Below are 19,478 nucleotides of genomic sequence, written 5' to 3'. Positions count from 1 at the left end.
GGTCTCTGACATTAGGCCCTAGACATTACGGCTAGGGTGTTTACACCAGAAGATGTTACCTTTGCCATATCTAGGAGAACCAAAGGCAATACCAGATCAGTAACATACCCAGCCTTTGAGGAGTCCCCTAAACTGTGTTTGGTCAGGTGCCTTAAGGCATATGAAGAGATGACAAAGGAACGACGGCCACCAGGGGAAAAGCAGCTGTTAATTTCGATTAAGAAGCCTTTTAATGCAGTTTCTTCCCCCTTCTATTGGAAGGTGGGTAAGATGGATCATGGCAGTTGCAGGAATCAATGCACATTCCACAAGAGGGATTCCAAGGCCATGCAGGCAGGTAGGTGGTAGATTCATGAATGCAGCAGATTGCTCATTGGAATCTACCTTTAAAAGGTTGTATTTTAATCCAATTCACAAGGCAGCTGTTTTCGTGGTGAGTAAGCTTTAAACATGCATAATACTCGCTTCCAGTCCTGACAGTGAACGAGAAATCTCGTAGCTATCGAGAAGGAAAGTTTTAGTACTATTAGGACACAGAGGTGAGGATTTTCCCACCCAACACATTGGAGATGTGTCTCCCACCCCTCTGGATGACAAGAAGTAATATATATATATATATATATATATATATATATATATATATATATATATATATATAAAATGGATAAACAATATGTTCTTAATGTTTTCAACTGATAGACGAACATCGATGATGCTTTGCGTTTGTCATGTTGGTGGAAGGGTGATCTCATCTTACATATGATGTTTCATAATGTTATTGGGTTATTTATATAAGTATTTTCTCATGTATGATAACAGTAAGAGGACGGATTCAACAAAAATATGTTTTCTCTGTAGGACTTGATACTAAAGCATACTGATGGTGCTTTAACATAACCGACTGCTGTGAAGTCAAGGAAGGACTCGGAGAGTGGTTATATAGACTGTCAGACTGGACCAGGATTGGATAGTGGTTGCCAAGGCTACAGTTCTTATGAACCATGGGATACGTAGTGTTGTGTTTTTCGTTTAGGATAACGTTTGATCTTAAAGATTAAATAAAATGAAGAAAGAAATGCATAATCCTCGCCTTTGTGTCCTTATTAGAATTGAAACTTTCCTTCTCAGTAGCTAGGTAATTTCTCATTCTCGGCATCCCGACTTTACTTTGGACAGGGATGCCACTTCTGCCACTTGACTCAGGTACGATTCTTTCAACGTTTAGACTTGCGTTTATTTGTTTTAAATCAATACCCAGTGCTTATTTGTCCTTACATTCTTGCAGATTAGAGTTTATCAGGACTCATGTTACATTTTTCGACCATTATATTTGGATTTGATTACACAATGTACTTTTCAACAGGTGTCTTTATTTTTTTAAATAGCTCTAAGTGTCCGGTGTCTTTATTTTTAAAAATAGCTCTAAGTGATGTCTGGGGTTTTCTGTACGGGTACCCACTCATATTCTTTGTGGGCATGCTCCCATTCCCTCACATATAATGTACTTCTTCTGGCTTCACTGTACCCTAAGTGTAGCAACAAGGACTTCTTTATGTTATGTTTAGTTAAGAATACTTATAGAGCGCATAGCTACCCTAAGGCCTCCCAGTGCTATATAGAAATCTTCAGAGACACAGCCTTGGGGACCAACAACTAAAACAGCCAAGTTTTCAATAGCTTCCGGAATGGAAGTTCGTGACTGGTTTGTTGTAGATTCAGTGGTAATTAGTTCCACAGTTTGGATCCAAGATAGGATAGCGATCTTCCTCCCCATTTAGCTTTTTTGATTCGGGGAATGGCAGCAAAGGCAGCAGAGGGTGATCTAAGATATCTTGTGGGGGTGTAGAAGGAGGCTAGGGTTTTCAGAAGAGGAGGTCCTTGTGCCATGTAAGGCTCTATGAATGTAACATAGAGATTTAAATGTTAACCGTTGCTCCAAGGGGAGCCAATGCAACGTGGATAGAGCAGAACTGGCCGAATCATAGCTTGGTATTTTAAAGAGAACAAATTTTGGTGCTCCAAGAAACAAAGCATTCCCATAGTCCAATCGCGAGCTGGCGCTCACCTTTAACTTTGGCGTTAAGCTCGTTTTACCCTAGTTATCTTACTCTTGTTGCAGACTTTCTTTCATTCGCCTACCCTTCGAGGTATCCAACCTGCAGACTTTACAGTGGGGATACCTCGGCCTGAGTTATTCCCCTGGGCTTAATTGTACTTAAAGTCCCTACACTGGACTCACTCATCTTTATCTCACTGTTTGCTACGTCTCTTAACCATTAACCATCATGGGTGTATTTTCATTGATATTGTTCTCTTGTTTATCCTTAGCCTCACTAGATATTTTTAAACTTGGTATTTTCTTTAGGAATAGACCTATTAGTGGGATGTTTTTTAGTTAATTCTCTTTTGATATACTAAGGTTAGTTGACTGGGTTATTCACATTTGTGAGTTCTTTTGGGAATGCATAAATGTTGTATGATGTCATTGTGATTGTGTTGACGTGTCGGGTAAGGCCTCATGTCCGAGGAGTTTGTTACTCATTTGGGTGACTTTTCATTAGGTATGTTTGATATCCCACCATTCATTTCACATTCTCCCAGGTTATATGGTTCCCCCCTTTCTAACCTTCATTTAATCTTCTCTTTTTTCCTACTTCTTTTTCTACTTCTTTTTTGTCATGAACATTTTGGGATGTGGAGCACTTTTCCTTTACTAATCTTCACTACAATTGTGTGGTACTCTCAATGTAATATTAATTTCATACTGTGTGTATGAACATTGGAATGTTCTTATCCTGGTATTCATGTGGCACTTGTATTCATTTATGTATTCACAGCCTTAAAAAAGTCACAATCCGTGACAAAACACATGTTGGCTGTTAGTTGTGATGCGCCATACTCAGAAGAATATAAAGGCTGGACTTGACACGTGTTGGCTGTTAGTTGGGATGTGCCATGCTCAGAAGAATACAAAGGCTGAGCTTGACACTCAAACCGTGAATTTTTTAAACTACTGACTACAGAACTTTTTTGAACTGTCATATGTACTCTTTGGACTACCAAGTGTGCTGTGGTATCTCATTTGAATTTACTTTTTATTTACTGGACCACACTAAGACATGCCACGCGGCTTTGTGTGGCTTAGTAAATGCCAAACATGATTTTGCATTGGGGCTGCACCACAAAAGTGATGCAACTCTGCTGCAAAATCATAGTAACCCTTCCCCTTTGTGTATGAGTGTTGGTTGTGATTTTGTTGGAGTCTGGTCAAAGGCGTTTTGACTTATGGTGATGCATGGTTACATTTTCCATTTTTGTTTTGTTTGTGCATCTGATGTATACACGTGGGGGTGTCAGGGAAACCATTTGTCGAAAGAAGGCGTTGGGTTATGTGCCCAGACTGTTGCATGACTGAGCATCTGTGACTACATGTCCTGAATGCATAAATGTTGTATGATATCATTGTGAGTGTGCTAATGTGGTGGGTAAGGCCTGATATCTGAGGACCTTGGCATTCACAAACTAGTTGTAATTTTGTTTGTTTGAATTGGGGTTTGGAGAGCCTCATGTCTTGACCTATGCCATGGTTGTTGTGAGTGCTAATTGTTGTCTCTATGTGTTTACATGGGCAGTGAACAGTTTAAAAGGTTGATGTTGGGTGAATGTGTAAGCTAGACATATTGGAGTTTGAGTGATTGTGAATGTTTGTCCCTGCACTCTAAATGCAAAGGAATGGCTTTTCTTTGTTTTCATGTTTGTAAGAACGAGAGGAGGGTAGTATTCTGTGTCCCTATTCCCTGCATGTCTGAGGTGCTGTCTGGAGTGAATGATGTAATCAAATGTTGGTGTGTGGTGTGGAAAGGAAGCTCGGTGATAGGGAACCTTGGAGGGAGGGTGATGCCCTGATAGCCTACCTATTGTTGCTGTAACCTAAGGGCCTAACATGAAATAAGGAATTTACCTCCTACCTGAGTAGATCCAGAATATTGTATTAAGATACTGTCCTCCATCAGGAATAACAGAAATAAAGAAGGGAGGGAGGGAGGAAGGAAATCACACCCTGCACCCTGGTAGTTATTAGGGATTAATTCAGCGGGATCATTGCCAGGCTCAGGTAACTATTACTGGCTTGGCAACTTTATAATCCCTTATTTGGAGATTAGGTTTTGCTCGACAGGGCCCATGGTCGATGTGTCACGTTTAATATTATTCAGAGTATATTTTAAGGGTCCAATAGAAAATATACTATCCGTGGAACCCTAACAATCTCTGATCGGATCCATTCGTTCAAACACCAAGTACGGCAAAGAAGATGGTCCAGGATCAGTCTTTATTAATGATTTAAAATGTTTCCTGAATATGCCAGGAATCTACATTTACAGTTATGGCATCACTATTCTCAAAGTGTCTGTCCTGTAACAGCAGTAAACCTTACCTCTGTTAAATCCTCATTGCCCCTTACCCATGTCTGCCTCATGTATATGACAACTTGTAGGTGTTTATAGGAATAAGAGACCATAGGCATCACCTGGGATTCTCTTGCGGTTGCTCCACCTGTACCCCTAAGACTTTACTCACACCACTCTGGGTGTCTGTAGGACCCTTGGTCACACAAGCAGCCAGAGGGTGCTGTTTACCTACTCTCTGCATGCTCTTCAGCCCTTTATCCCCTCCCTTTGCCTCTTGCATGCTTGTTTTAAGCTACTGAGGGACAAGTGACCTGTGCAGGTATAAGAGGCTGGATTATATCTACTGTTATCACACTACAAAGTGTTCCAGGTTTTTGTGAAATAAACCATTTGCCACTGGAAACGTACCTCAGAACATTAGCTCCTTTAATATTGGCTACTGATCAACAGCCAAATAACCATATGTTGCTGTCATCTACCCAAAAATATTTGAGCTGCTGGTCTAAATGTAAAAGACTTAACTCAATGTTAAATCAGTGAGTCTTATAAAACTGGGGGGCTACAGAGATATGGGGATAGTCAGGCTTTATCCTCTTTTGCCATCACCATGGTCTCACCAATTACATATTATAGATTTATATTTTAATGCGTGATGCTGCGTGTAATGTGGCAAAGGGACTGGGCAGAGAGAGAGAGTTGAAATCGAAGCTCCTGGATGCCTGAAAATACTAGCAGTCACCTAGCAGAAGGATGCTGTGGCTTTACTACCAGAGGAAAGCTTGCTACGTTCTCCAGACAAGCAGCAGCTACACAATACCAATCAGAGATGATGAGCTCCAACAGTGGACGTGTTGATCAGCCCTGAGAACCCCCCCCCCCAGGCGACGTTCCATGACTGACTAATGCCAGGTTTTGGACGCTGGTCTCTTTGGTAGACTGTCTTTGCTTTAGGAAGGAAGGAATCGTACTTACAGAGCTCTTCCCTGTCCAAGGTCTGTCCACTGCCACCAAACAGCCCCTTCAGGAACCCTCTGTTCTGAGCTTCTGGTGTTTCCACCGGTGAAAATAAGTCTCCCAGCATGTCCTAAACATGACAGGAACAAAGAATGAATAAGGATATCTTAAGTAACGTTTGTAAAATCATGGTTCTTCCATCAATATCAATGTACAATTGTTGCAAAACATTGGACAATTATGCTTTTTGCTTTGTTATGCTTTATTTATAAAGACAAAACAACATACACCAATGCCCAGGAATGCTGTACGGCATTCTCAATTGACTGTGACTGACTGTGAAATTGGAAATCATACTCTACCTGAAATATCCTCTATGACTAGTTACACAGAAGTACTGAAAATGGGTATCATCCACTTCTCCTACAGACAAGTTACCAAGCCTGTCATCTCTTTATAGTGTGTTCACTAGTATTCTCTTCCATGCTCCTCTATTTCATATAATCCTTTTATTTATTGTTTGCATCTAATCTATGAAAACATCTTTGAGTGTTAGGACAACCATGAAACATAAACAACTCAAAGACCATAATAGCCTGACATCACCCATCGATATGGTGCATTCTGCCCATTTCCTAGAAATAGCTCAGAGCTTCTACCAAGTTAAGAATTAGAACATTCCCCATCTCTGTGCCCTCGGTGTCCAGACAAATAGAAGCCAAACTACGACTGGCTGTAAGCACTGGGTAGACTATTTAGTCATCAGTGGTAGAAGGACAAACATTTCAAAATAGGTAGGCACATTGACCACCTTCAAAGACTTAAGGATTTATTATGTTTCTCCCTTTTCCATTTCCCCTTGTGAAATAATCTATGTAGCTCTTTTGGTTGCAACAAGAAGAAGAAAGAAGAGAGATACAGAGACCAGAAGGCCTGTTAGTCAAAAAACATTAAGGGGGTAATTTTGACCCGGGCGGTACGAGACCGCCAAGGCTAAAATGATGGAAGCACCGGCAACAGGCTGGCGGTGCTTCCTGGCCTATTACGACCGCGGCGGAAGCGCCGGGGTCGCACCGCCGGGGCCGGCGGTATTCCGCCAGATTTGCCCCAGTGGTGATAATCCGCCTGGGCAGCGCTGCTAGCACCGCTGCCCAGGGGATTACGAGTCCCCGACCGCCAGCCTTTTTCTGGCGGTATGAACCGCCAGGAAAAGGCTGGCGGTACGGGGAGTCGTAGGGCCCCCTAACAGGGCCCCATGCGGCTTCTGCACCCGTCGCACGGCCGCAACACCGCCGGCTCCATTTAGTGCCGGCTCCCATGTTGCGGCCCACATCTCCGCTGGGCTGGCGGGGATGTCCAAATGGGCACTGCGGGAGTGCGGCCGCATCCAAAGTTGTAATGACCCCCTAAATCCTCATAACCATACCAGTATATATTATACTTTTCTTTTGTTACCCAGCTTCTGGGTTAGCACTGGTGACGCCCGGTCCAGCAGTCTTTTTTGGCACCCCCCCACCCTATGACCACCTCCTCAGTTTCCTTCACTACCACTCGGCAAAAGTGCCCTCATCACTCCATAGCCCCTCTCACATACATTTCATTTGTTTTAAAGCACTTGTAAAAGCTGGCTTTACTAACCCACTCAGCTATACACATAAAATATAGTTCTATTCTTTACAGCAGCCATTATAACCCTCTGTGCTACAGTATTTTAAATCAATATTGCCACTGGACAAAACTCTGATCTCTCTCTCTCTCTCTAGCAAGACTGTTAATCAAAAAAGTTATCTTGACATTTTAATTGCTTCCTGAAGACTGGACGCACAAACAACTTTTCAGCAGGTGTTTTTAAATCACACATTTTGTAAGTTATTGCTAAACACAGCGCCCCCTAAGGTCAGCGTCTCCCCATACAGGTCAGCACCCGGTGCGGCTGCACCGGATGCACCGCCCTGAAGCCGGCCCTGCGCCAAGGTCATAATCAGGCCCTAAGTGTTTTGCATATTTCTGTCATTGCATTGGGCTTTCACTTGGGCTACATTTGGGTGATATTTGTGCTACATTTGGGCTCTTTTTTTCTCTGGTGGCCATCTCGGGAGACCTATTTGTTATGAAGCTCCCTTATTTACTCATTTACTGCAGTATTCTCAGTAGAAAATACTTTCAGTTTTCCACTTCGATTCCATCAAGATGACGTTCAGATGTGTCACACTTTTGGCATAAATGCAGAAGGTTAACACTCTTGTTGTTCATTAGAACACTGTAAGGTGCTAATCACCAAGGAGTTAACTGGCAGTCTGCTGCTGGTGTTGAAAGTGCATGTTTTAGTCTGCATATCAGAATGTTTTAATGAAATAGAAGATTAAGATATTTGAGAACTGACTTAAAACGTGTTCTGATTTTTCTTTCTACAGCACTAACTATAATTTCTATGACAAAATGAACACCCTCATTATGTTCTTTTCTAAATTAAATGTTTTACGTTTTACCAGTTTGATTCAATCAAGGTGGCTGAAAAAGATAGTGTGAATTTACAGAAAATATGCTCTCATTTTAGCTTCTGGAGCACCTTCCATAACCTCTGTGCAAAAATTATGAGAAAACAGTTTTCTCTCAAACATAATTCATGAAATCCGAGCAGGGTAAAATCACCTTAGAACACACCACGATTCCTAAACTTAGTATGGTACCATCAACAAATGATTTATATTAAAACTAGAATCTGTTATCACCTTTTATAAGTTTTCCTTTTTGTGACCCTCAAAACCTGCCATTCACTACAATGCATTTCAATGAGGTGCAATCATGTATATTGGTCCCAAGATGGCTGCCAGCACTTCCTGGCTGAAGTACTGGCAGCCCATCACCTCTCACCATGAGATCTATGCTTAGGCTCCACCAGTAGATACAAATTTGGATTTCCTTTATTAGCTCAAAAACTACTGAACAGATTTACACCAAATAACAAAAAGGGGCGCTTTCTGAGCCAAGAGCTACCTTTTTGCCAAATTTGGTGTAATTCCCTCCAGCGTTTTGGGCTGCAGGTGTGTCTAAAGACTCTATAGGAATTACCATAGGAAATGCACTTTTTTTGACATCCACTTTTTCTCGGCCCCCGCTTGATGGATCATTCCGAAACTTTTCATGCACAACAAGACCTTAGAGGACACTTTGTTTGGAAAAGTTCGTGAAGATTTGTCAACTGGTGCCAAAGATATAGGCAAGTCAAAAATGCTTTTTCTATGGAAGCTAGATCCTAAGTATAAGTACCTACTGGTGACTGCCAGTAATATTAATAATTACAGAGTGACAGAGTGGAGGTAGCCACTCAGTAGTTATAGTTATTATTTCCAGATATAGGAATTCCACACAATTTTTGTTGCACACCTCCATACACAGTGCATTCAACTTGGTAGCCAAGCTACATTAACTATGACTCGTGCCTTCTCCATGCACTGGTTATATCCTTTTGTATTATATAAGTTTTACCATCTAAAATATTATTATTTAGAATCTTTTAGACCAGACAGCCTTAGGGAGGTCTTTTTCCCCAGCTTTTTGCCTACCTCCTCGAGTCTACTAACCTAGTTTATGCTGGTATTAGGACTCTGCACTTTACCACTGCTAACCAATATGTGCTAAAATGCTTGTGCTCTCTCCTCCAATCATGGTAATACTGGCTTATCATCTACTGGCATATTTAATTTACTTATAAGTCCCCAGTAATGTGGTAATATGTGTACTCAGGGCCTGTAAATCAAGTGCTACTAGTGGGCCTATAGCACTGATTGTGCCACCCACTTACTTAACCCCCTTAACTATGTCTCAGGCCTGCCACTGCAGAGCTTGTGTGTGCCGTTTTACACTGCCATGTTGACCTGGGAAAATAACCCTTTCGACAGACCCAAACCTTCCCTTTTTATACATATGTCACCCCTGCGGTAGGCCCTGAACAACCCACAGGGCATGGTGCAATGTATTTAAAAGGGAGGACATGTACTTTTAAATTTTGCATGTCTTGGTAGTGAAAAACTCCACAAGTCATTTTTCATTACTGCATGTACTTCCTGGTACTCACATGGGAAAGCATTGGGATTACCTTATTACACTGTATAAGTGTAATTCCCAGTTGTGAAGAGATAGACTTTTCAAGTTTGGTGTCTCTAGAATCACAATTTAAAATCCAAACATATGGTGAAGTCGGACTTTGAATTGCACTTCTGAAAATGCCACTTTAAAAAATTTGGCATTTTCTTACTTTAGCCTTTTGGTGCCTGCTGCCTGTCTCTGATGACGTCTGAGGTGGGTGACAGCTGGGCTTTGTGTATTCTTTCTCGACAGCCATACACAATGAGAGCTTGAGTGTCACTTGATAGGCTATCCTCACAGGATGGGAGGCAGGAACTGGGAACAGCCTCAGCCTCACTTACACCGAATAGGCCAAGTCCTGTCCATACACAAAGGGCTGCATGCCTCCCCCCTGCAATGAGTCTGGAGCCAGGGCAGGACCTCTGCACTTCAAAGGCTTATCTTTGAAGTCTAACCCACTTCAAATGCACCACTGGGAATAAGAACTGCACCTCAGACAACACCACTTTAGTATACTTCTGGGCCTGTGACTACTCTGCCAGGAAGAAGAACTGCTGTTCTGCTGAATAATTGCTGCTTCCTTACCTGGCTGAGAAAGACTGGATCTGCATCACTTGAACCCAGAGTGACTCCAAGGGATAGTTGGCTGGCCTCCTAATCTGAAGTCTCAGGAACATTCTAGACTTCCAACAATCCTATTTCTGCACCTGAACTCTGCCATCTCTGAGTCATCCCTGCCAAATGGTGCCACCCCAGTCCTGGACCCTTGGTGGTGGGCCTAAGGTGCTTCTCCAGTGGAACCGACGCATCCTCTGCTGAGCGACGCATCTCCTCAGTTGAGCAGCGCATCTTAGAGCAGAGTAGCAGTTGCTACTATGTGGATTGGACCCATTCCAAAAGACTTGCATCGCTGCCGCATCTTGGGACCAGTGCATTGACTTTTCCTCTCGCAAGTTCCTAACATTTCCCGTCAATGACAGCCTCAAAAACGGCGTCAAAACTGAGCATCACAGCTTCATTGTTCATTAGAACTGACACATCGCCTTGAATCCACAACGCATCTTTGACACTGGTCTTCGCATTTCGTGCCCCTTCCACAGAAGCCTCAACATCGATGCAACAGGACCTCGCACTACAGCCACGCCGCATCTCAGTACCAATGCATTGCCTCTGGATCCGCGTCTCATTCCGCAACCTAGGATATAAGATACTTTGGTTCAGAGTGCCTAACTGGGTACCTATAGCTGGCTTTGTGCTCCTTGTGGTCGGCCTGAACTTTTGACTTTGTCCTGGTCTGGCGCAACCAGATATCCACAGTTAGCATTTACGCTTCTTAGCACTGTTTTACTTAAACCCCGTGAAATTCAGTATCTCCAGTTCTACTTATTGGATATTTGTCATTTTGTTCTTGTTTTATTTATTAAATTGTGCTCCACTTTTCCAACATGGTGTGGAACCTTCTTGTGTGGTATTTTCATTGTTTTACTGTTTGAAGTGTTGCACAAATATTTTACACATTTTCTCTAAATTAAGGCTGACTGCTCTGTGCCAAGCTACCAGAGGGTGAGCACAGGTTAATATAGGACTTGCCTGATAGGCTGACTAGGATTATGGTTGCTGCTTGACTAGGGTTCCTACCCCAGTCAACCAACAACCCAATTTCTAACAACATCGCAAATCATATCTTTTGCGAGAACACAGTGCAGGGTAGAGTGGCACATTATAGTTAATGTAGTGTGGCTACTGAGTTGAATAGATTATGCTTCAAAAACTTTCCATGCCCTGAGACTGTTCACCCTGTTCACGACCCCTCAGAACATTAAAAAAGAAGATAAACTAAGGGTCAAGCATTATTTCTTAGATTACTGCACAACAAGAAGGCTGCAGGGGTGTGGAATTCCTATAGCCGATGACCAGGACATGTTGTTGGGGTCAAGGACAACAAGTTTTCATATTTATTTTGTTCTTTGGACAAGGAGGCCCAACACCCTGCAGCACAACCCCTTTGCTGCCAGTTTACAGTACCACATTAATGATCAGGGAAGAACATTGTCTGCAGTTAAGGTAATATTTATGTCCATATGTGAATGCTGTTTGAACTTATATTTATGGTTCATTAATACAAACCTTTATTATTAGTGTGAGCGCTCTTAGGAATTGTTATAATCTCGGATTGCACTACTGCTAGTAGTTCCAGTATGAAAATGAAACCAGGGAAAAAACGTTTCGCGAAACTGCTGTGAAATTTTAGGTAGTATTTTGTAAAATGTGTTGATGCATGCTAGTATTTTCCAAAAATATTCATAATGGAAAAATCAGTCTAATCAGTTTCAATAAAATTATGGGATGAAAAAAAATATTTGGCGAAGCCAGTAGATGAAACATTGGTCATCAGCCTTTTGTTTTGGTCAATTTGTGTCTTGTTTTGACATGGTCTTTATAAGACTTTATTGTTGAGGGAGGTGCCGGCTCCTAACTACTAAAACAAACACTCCAACAAGCAAAAACATTTATTGGTCTCAAAAAGCACATTTTGCCTCAGTAGTACCTGGCACTGAACAAAACTACTCCATGTGCTGCTATGCTCATGAAAGAACTCAAAGCTGTCATTCATAGTGAAGCCAGCCCACAGGTTGAGAGAGACAGACTTTTATAAAAACAAAAGGCCTTGGGTAACACCAGAACTAATTAGGGGCCCAATTCTTAAAGAAAGTCAGCACCCACTGTATATGTCCTTGCATTAGTGCAGATTTACATCTTTCATGAATTACCAAGAATTTACAGAAGACCAGGAAATGGTACTCCTAGAAAATATTTGCGAACTGCAATTTAGCATGAACAAATATGCATGTGTAGATTTGCTAATGTGAAAATCTGTTCAACGTTTACAAGTTCACTTTCCTTCCAACCACTTCTTTCCCAACCCTGGAAGAAATTTTACTTGTGCCCTTGTCAGGAACACATTTCTCAGTGTGGGAAAAGATTAGAGAAGAGCTGGTGAAAACACCTAAGACATGCAAGTTAGTAGATTTACACAGACTGATAAGGGCATTTCAACCCTGGAACTATTCATTTCTGCTAGTTCAGCTCCAGTATGTACATCAGTGGAAAAATAAGGGATTGCTACTATTTGAACCATAGTATAATATGAGCCCTGACATATTATCAGAGATCTTTTATAATGAGATTGCTGCCATAATTTGTTGCTGCACTGTATGGCACCAAAGGAACACGTGGATTTTGTTATACGACAAGTAGATTTATGAAGCAACGTGTCCCATGGACAAGTAGATATTTTATTAAATCACACACCCCTGAAGGCTGAATACTGAACTGTTGAAATATTTGTTACTGATTTTTTTATAGGTATTTTGCCTCTGTTGACATACAATGGTCCTAAACCCTTACAAACTTGGAGATGTCCCACCTCTTCCCCTTTAAAGCAGGTTCGGTTTGGTGGCTTCTGTGTTTCTGGGATTATATTAGTCACTTGGGGGAAATAGCTCCGTCCTGCCCTTGCGATGGCTCAGCAGAACAAATGTTGCTGCCTTTTTATGTTTTTTTGTAAATTTTGTTCTGTTTAGCCATTTTCTTAAACCACTATTAAACAACTTGGGACACCGTAAATGCAGAGAAGCATTATTCCACTCGCAAATGCTGAATAGCAATGACGTATGTTTGAGGGTTAGCTCCTTCATCAAAGCCATAGTGAGATGCAGAAAATCAATGGAAGGGAAGCCTCTAGTGAGGCTCTCCCTTACCTGTTGCCCATAGCATGGAACCAACTATTACCAGCAGTATCTGATACGGTCTTTCCCCACACTCTATCTTGTAACCACTGCTGTTCCCCTCACTAAACTGCTCTACATGAATTTTATGCTGATATTGTATTTTCTTATTTCAATTGGATGAATTTTATGACCATTGTTACGGTCTTTTAGTATTTAATTACTCACTTGTTTTAACATGTTATGTATTCCTTTTTATGGCCATATTTGGCCAAAGAAAGATCTCTGAATTGAACTGAATTGGATACATAGTGTATAGATGTGCATGAGTTATAATAGTTTGAAGGTGTTGTACAAATTATAAATTGAAGCTATAACCATAAGTTTAGAAATAATTTTTTTTTGTGTAGTTTAACTTTTGATTGTAGCTAACAAATGAATAAAGTTATATACATTTAAATATGGGCCATAAATTATAAATTCAAGGTATAACTATAACCAAATAATTCCTAATGTTTGTGTATTAGAGTTTGGTTCCATAACTATAACAAAAGTTTAACTAAAGCCATGCAGTTTTTTCTTCAATGTTTTTGAGTAATTTGGGATAATTAGCAGTGTATGCGAGGGCATGAGTTATAGTTACCTTAGGGCATGAGTTATAGTTACTTGAGATAACTCTAACTATAACTGGTGAATTTCTGTGGTTTGGTACATTTAAAATGTGAGCCTAACTTTAACGTCCCTGAAACCTCTGTTTCTTTAAGTGAATTTCTATGTTTTTTTAAAATTCTATTTCCTAACTATAACGTCCCTGTAATCTTTGTTTTTTTCAGTGAATTTCTATGGTTTCTTAAGCGTAAAGTAATATTCATTATTATACGTTAATCCACCCACCGTCGTGCAAGGCCGCGTGGTTGGCCACAGGGCCTGGCCTGCACCAGATCCTGTAGCCAACCCTCCTAAGCACCTAACTCCACGCTGTGTACAGACCTTAGGATGTGCGCATTGGGAGACGACCGTGGCCTATCCCTCTGGGTATGAGAATAGGTGTGACAGGGTATATCTAGGTGTGAGATTGTCAGTGTGGGTGCGCCATTGTCTTAGTTGGTCTATGAGTGGGTGTGTCAGTGTCTGTGTGGGTCTGTGAGTAGGTGTGTGAGGGTTTCAGTGGGTGGGTGAAAGTCTGAGTGGGTCTGTGAGTGGGTGCATGAGTGTTCGAGTGGGTGTGTGAGTGGGTGCATGAGGTGCTGAGTGCTGCTGTGAGTGGGTGCATGAGGGTCTGAGTGGGTCTGTGAGTGGGTGCGTGAGTGTCTAGAGTGGGCCTCTGAGTGGATGCGTAAGGGTCTGAGTGGGTGTGTGAGTAGGAGAAAGAGATTGAGAGAGAGAAAGAGTGAAAGGGAGAGAAAGAGTTTTTTCAGGCTATTTTGAATGCTATATTTAGAATGAGATATTTCTGGACAAATTGAAAAGAAAAATGTATTTGTCAATTATAAAGAGTGAGATCGAAGGCACGGCAACAGCTGAAACGGCTAGATTGGGACAGGGCGGAGTATGCGATAGCGCGTTTTAAGCATAAATACTATTTTGGGAGTAATAGGTGTGGGAAGCTTCTGGCGCATCGGTTGCGAGCACAACGCGCAGCGTCGACGATAAAATTACTCCGCACCCCTTCAGGAGGGGAGGCAAGAACGAGTGATCAGATTGCAGAGGCGTTTGCGGAGTTTTACCGGGGGTTACACGCAGCGGATGATCGGGGCAGCGTGGCTCCGGATATATTTTTGGAGGACACGGCAATTACTCCTCTTGGTGAAAGGGAGACGTCTTCCTTGGACCAGCCTATACGGGTGGAAGAGGTTATATCAACGATTTCACGCCTAAAGGTTAGGAAGTCCCCCTGCCCTGATGGTTTTACAGCACTTTTTTTAGAAGACCTTTTGTGCGGAAATTGCGCCGATTTTGGTACGGCTCTTCAACTCCTTTCTTACGTCGGGGGCCCTCGCACCCAGTATGTTGGACGCTACCATCGCAGTTATACATAAGCCGGGGAAGGACCCAGAGGAGTGCGCTTCGTATCGGCCGATTTCACTCCTCAATATAGATGCCAAGATATTCACGGGGATACTCGCCCATCGCCTTAATTTCTATATGCCGGGTCTTGTTGATCCAGATCAGGCAGGTTTTATTCCACACCGACTATGCAGTGATAATACGAAGCGGCTTCTTCATTTGTTAGATAAAACTGGTCGATCTCGCAGGGAGGCACTTTTCCTCTCTATTGACGCGGAGAAGGCGTTCAATAGGGTACATTGGCCGTATCTTTTTAAGGTGTTGGAGCGTTATGGATTAGGCCCTGTTTTTCAGTCGTGGATTCGATTTATATATCAGTCTCCTAGGGCTGCGGTACGTTGTCTTTGCCGTTCCCCATTAGACGAGGGACTCGACAGGGGTGCCCGCTCTCTCCTCTCTTGTTTTGCGCTATATATGGAGCCCTTGGCGCAGCGGCTGCAAGATAGTCCCCTGGTTTCTGGCGTGAAGTTCGGAGGCGATCATCACCTCATTACCTTGTATGCGGATGATGTGATCTTTTCCCTGGTGGAGCCCGTGACTTCGTTGCCTGCGCTTATGGATATACTTGCTGAGTTTAGCAGGATCTCTGGATTCCGGGTGAATATGCACAAGTCCCAGGTCCTTAGTTTGTTTGTAAGCTCAGACCATGAGGAAGATTTGAGAGCTCGATATCCCGTCCTTTGGTCGACCTCACGGCTTTCTTATCTGGGGGTGGACCTGGCCCCTTCCGCTGCAAAGACGGCGAGCTTGAACTACACGAAGTTAGTTCGTGAAGTGCAGCAGGACCTGGAGTCTTGGGGGAGACTTAAATTGTTATGGCTTGGCAGGGTGGCGGCAGTGAAGATGACAGTCTTGCCGCGTATACTTTATGTGTTTCAGGGACTTCCCCTGACTCCGCCCCCACGGGTGATAGCGGCTCTTCAATCAGCGGTTTTGCGATTTGTCTGGGAGGGTAAATTGGCACGCCTCCCGCAACGGGTTTTGTACCGCCCTAAAGGGGAGAGGGGGCTGGCGGTTCCCTGCCTTTTGCGATATTTTCAGGTGACGCAGTTGCGTTTTCTTTTAGATTGGAGTCGCCCACTTACTGAGAAGCATTGGTGCTTTATGGATCAGGTGGTGGTGGGCTCTCATATCTGGAAGGAGCCTTGGCTCCGTCGGCGGCACAGGGCGGGAGGTCTCTACTCTTCCCCGGTCACTGGAGCAACGTTACGCGTGTGGGATGCAGTGGCTTGTCGGTTGGAGCTTACGGCGTTTCCATCTCTGATGACTCCCATAGGCTCGAACCCTGACTTTGAACCTGGGCTACACGTGGAAGGCTTGCGACGTTGGTATGAAGGGGGCTGTAAGCGGGTGGGGAGCCTTTTTGATGAGCAAGGGGTTATTCCTTTCGACCAGATGAAGGAGACCTATGGCATGACAGCGGCGGATAGGTTGATGTACTATCAGGGCTGGCACTGGGCCTTGATGCCGGCTAATAGAGCATTAATAGATAGGCCGCTCACGCCGTTTGAGAAATGGCTGCTGATGAAGAAGGATGATAGGCAAGTAATTTCAGACCTCTATAGGTTTCTGCAAGGTGGTGGCGTCCGCCTAAGTCTAAGGGGCAGTTGAGATGGGAGAGGGAGCTGGGGAGGGAGCTTTCAGATGAGGAATGGGATAGTATATTTTATAGAGTACATCATACTGCGTATAATGCGGCGGGAACGAAGACGGCATATAAGGTGGCCTCTTACTGGTACTACACCCCAGCAAGGATACACGCATGGGACACTACCAAGTCTGGCCTCTGTTGGAGGGGGTGCGGCGGCATGGGTACACTGGTGCATCTACTCTGGCATTGCCCCAAGCTCCATAGATATTGGGAGAGTATTATAGATGGTATTGATTCAGCGTTTGATACTAAGATACCTAGATTTCCATCGTACATCCTGTTGGGCTTGCCCAATTCCCTCACCTTTCCCTTGCGGTCGCTAAAGGGGCGGCAGATGGCCCTGGCCCTCAGTGCGGCCCTGCAGCTGATTCTAGCTTTGTGGGGCACAGATAGGGTACCGACACATGTGTCCTGGCTCCAGAAACTGTGGTTTATTCTGGCAATGGAGAAGCTTACTCTGGCCTCTCAGCAGCGGGTGGGGGACCTGGACATGCTTTGGATACTGTTCCTCCGGATTTTATCCACAGAATATACTGAGTTGACATGCCCTGCTTACCTGAGAGTTTTAGGGCTGACTTGACCCTCTGGGAGAGTGCTTGTGTTGGGGGATTCTTGGGGGGGGGTGAGAGCAGTGGGGGGGGAGGAGTGGAGAATGGAGAGCTGGGAGAAGATGTGGCCTCTAGGGGGGAAGCACTGTTGGTGTTTTATTATTCTTTTGTATGTCTTGTTTATCAGGTTCGGAACTCGCAGCTATATAGATTTTTGTGTGTTGATCATCTGGTCTTCTGGTCGCAAGGAGAAGGATGGCGGGGAGGTCCCCTTGTGGCATTGAACACGGATGCAGTGGAGGGGCTTCTGTATGCCAAATTGGTTTTGTTTGTGTCACTCTGGTGTATCTACGATGTTCCGGACTTTATATGTTTATATGTTTATATGTTTTAATCAATAAACCAATGAAAAGATTTGATCCTAAAAAGAGTGAGATCACCTTTTATCGGTAACCTTAAAATGTTGATGTTGCCAATAAATTAAAGTAGGGAAAAGGACCAGACACATACCTGGACTAAAACCCTCACTTTCAGTGTGATGGTCTGAGGCCTCAACCATTATGCCACAGGTGATTCCTTACTTTTTTTTGTTTTAAGTCATTGCACGGAGAGACCATTGCAATGACTATCTCTCTCTCGCTCTGCCATCCCACTGTGGGATGGAAGAGCGAGAGAGAGAGTGACAGGACGGCGGGGGAGCCTCAAGGCCCCCTCAGGCCTAGCCAGCTCCCCACGTCCTATGGGAGTCACCCAGCTCCCACAAGCACGGAGCTGCTTTTAATAGCAGCTTGCTGCTTGTGGAAGCAATGATTTAATCTGTCTTCCCCGCACGCATGTTTGCATGCAGGGAAGACAGATGAAAACTCTGCTTTCTGACAACAGGAGTGTTTGACAGCTCTTGCTGTCAGAAAGAAGACTTTGTTTGCATTTGCTTGGTGGGAGCTGTCAGCTCCCACCAGGCAAACAGCTGTGTCCCAGGGGTGGGCCCGCCTGGACATGGCAGGAGCCAGCCTGGGGGGATGGCAGTCCCCAGGGCCATTCAAGGCTCCTTGAGCCCCCTTGCAACAAGTATAGCCCTGGGGACGTGGTGGTCCCTGGCGCTGCGGGGGTCCGAAGCCGACCCCCTTCACTGTTTTATTGTAGCCATGGGGAGGTGGTGGTCCCATGGATTGCATTATATTACATTGTAGCCCCACGGAGGTGATGGTCAAAGGGCTGCGGGGGGCATCCCACTCATTGTTTATACTTATAGCCCGGAGAGAAGGTGGTCCTCGGGGCTGCGGGGGGAGGGCGCACTACCCCCGCATTAAATTACATTTTAGCCCCAGGGAGGTGTTGGTCCTCGGGGCTGCGAGGAGGGCACACAATCCCCTGCATTGAATTTAATTGTAGCCCTGTGGAGGTGGCTGTCCCCGGGGCTGTGGTGAGTCCGCCCCATTAAAATTAACAATGCCCCTGGGACTTGGCCAACCCGGGGGCTTGAGAATGACGAAGTATGAGAGCCTGCGCTTCATTTTAAAAAATATGTTTTGCCGGATCTGCTGAAAATTGCAGCAAAAATGTTTAAAAAATGGTTTTTTGTTCTGGGGAGTGGGGGATCCCTCTGGGACCCCAGCACCAGAGATAAGGGGTCAGTGTGACTCTGCCCTGCCCCTTCCCCCTCTTTTTTTTAAACACTTTTTCTGGGACTCGGCTTCACATGGCTGCCAACACTTCCTTGTTGAAGTATTGGCAGCCAATCAGATCTCAGCATGGGATCGGAAGGGGTCATGAATCCTTTGCATTCCTATACATATACAAATTTGGATTTTTGTTAATTTCTCCAAAACTACTGAACAGATTTACATTAAATAACAGAAAGGCCTCTTTCCGGACCTAGAGCTACCTTTCTGCCACAATTGGTGCAATTCCATCCAGTGGTTTAGGCGCTATCGCTGTTCAAAATCCTTATTAAAAAATGAATGGAGATAACATGTTTTGGAACCCCCCACTTTTTCTCGGCCCCTGCTTTATGGATCACCCTGAAACTTTC

The 19,478-nt window shown here is 43.9% G+C and overlaps 1 protein-coding gene across 5 annotated transcripts in view; it reads right to left on the bottom strand.

Annotated features, from left to right (window-relative positions):
- Positions 1–19,478, bottom strand: part of STXBP5L (syntaxin binding protein 5L) — a 1,301,131-nt gene that overhangs the window by 15,371 nt on the left and 1,266,282 nt on the right. For all 5 annotated transcript variants that reach the window (XM_069202705.1, XM_069202706.1, XM_069202709.1 and 2 more), the window contains one exon: positions 5,382–5,493. In XM_069202705.1, the coding sequence (XP_069058806.1) occupies positions 5,382–5,493 (112 nt within the window). The remainder of the gene's footprint in view (positions 1–5,381; positions 5,494–19,478) is intronic.

This window comes from Pleurodeles waltl, chromosome 8 (genome assembly GCF_031143425.1).
Source record: "Pleurodeles waltl isolate 20211129_DDA chromosome 8, aPleWal1.hap1.20221129, whole genome shotgun sequence".
NCBI lineage: Eukaryota > Metazoa > Chordata > Amphibia > Caudata > Salamandridae > Pleurodeles > Pleurodeles waltl.
Note: the sequence above shows the minus strand (reverse complement) of the source record. Positions and strands in the feature narration are given on the sequence as shown.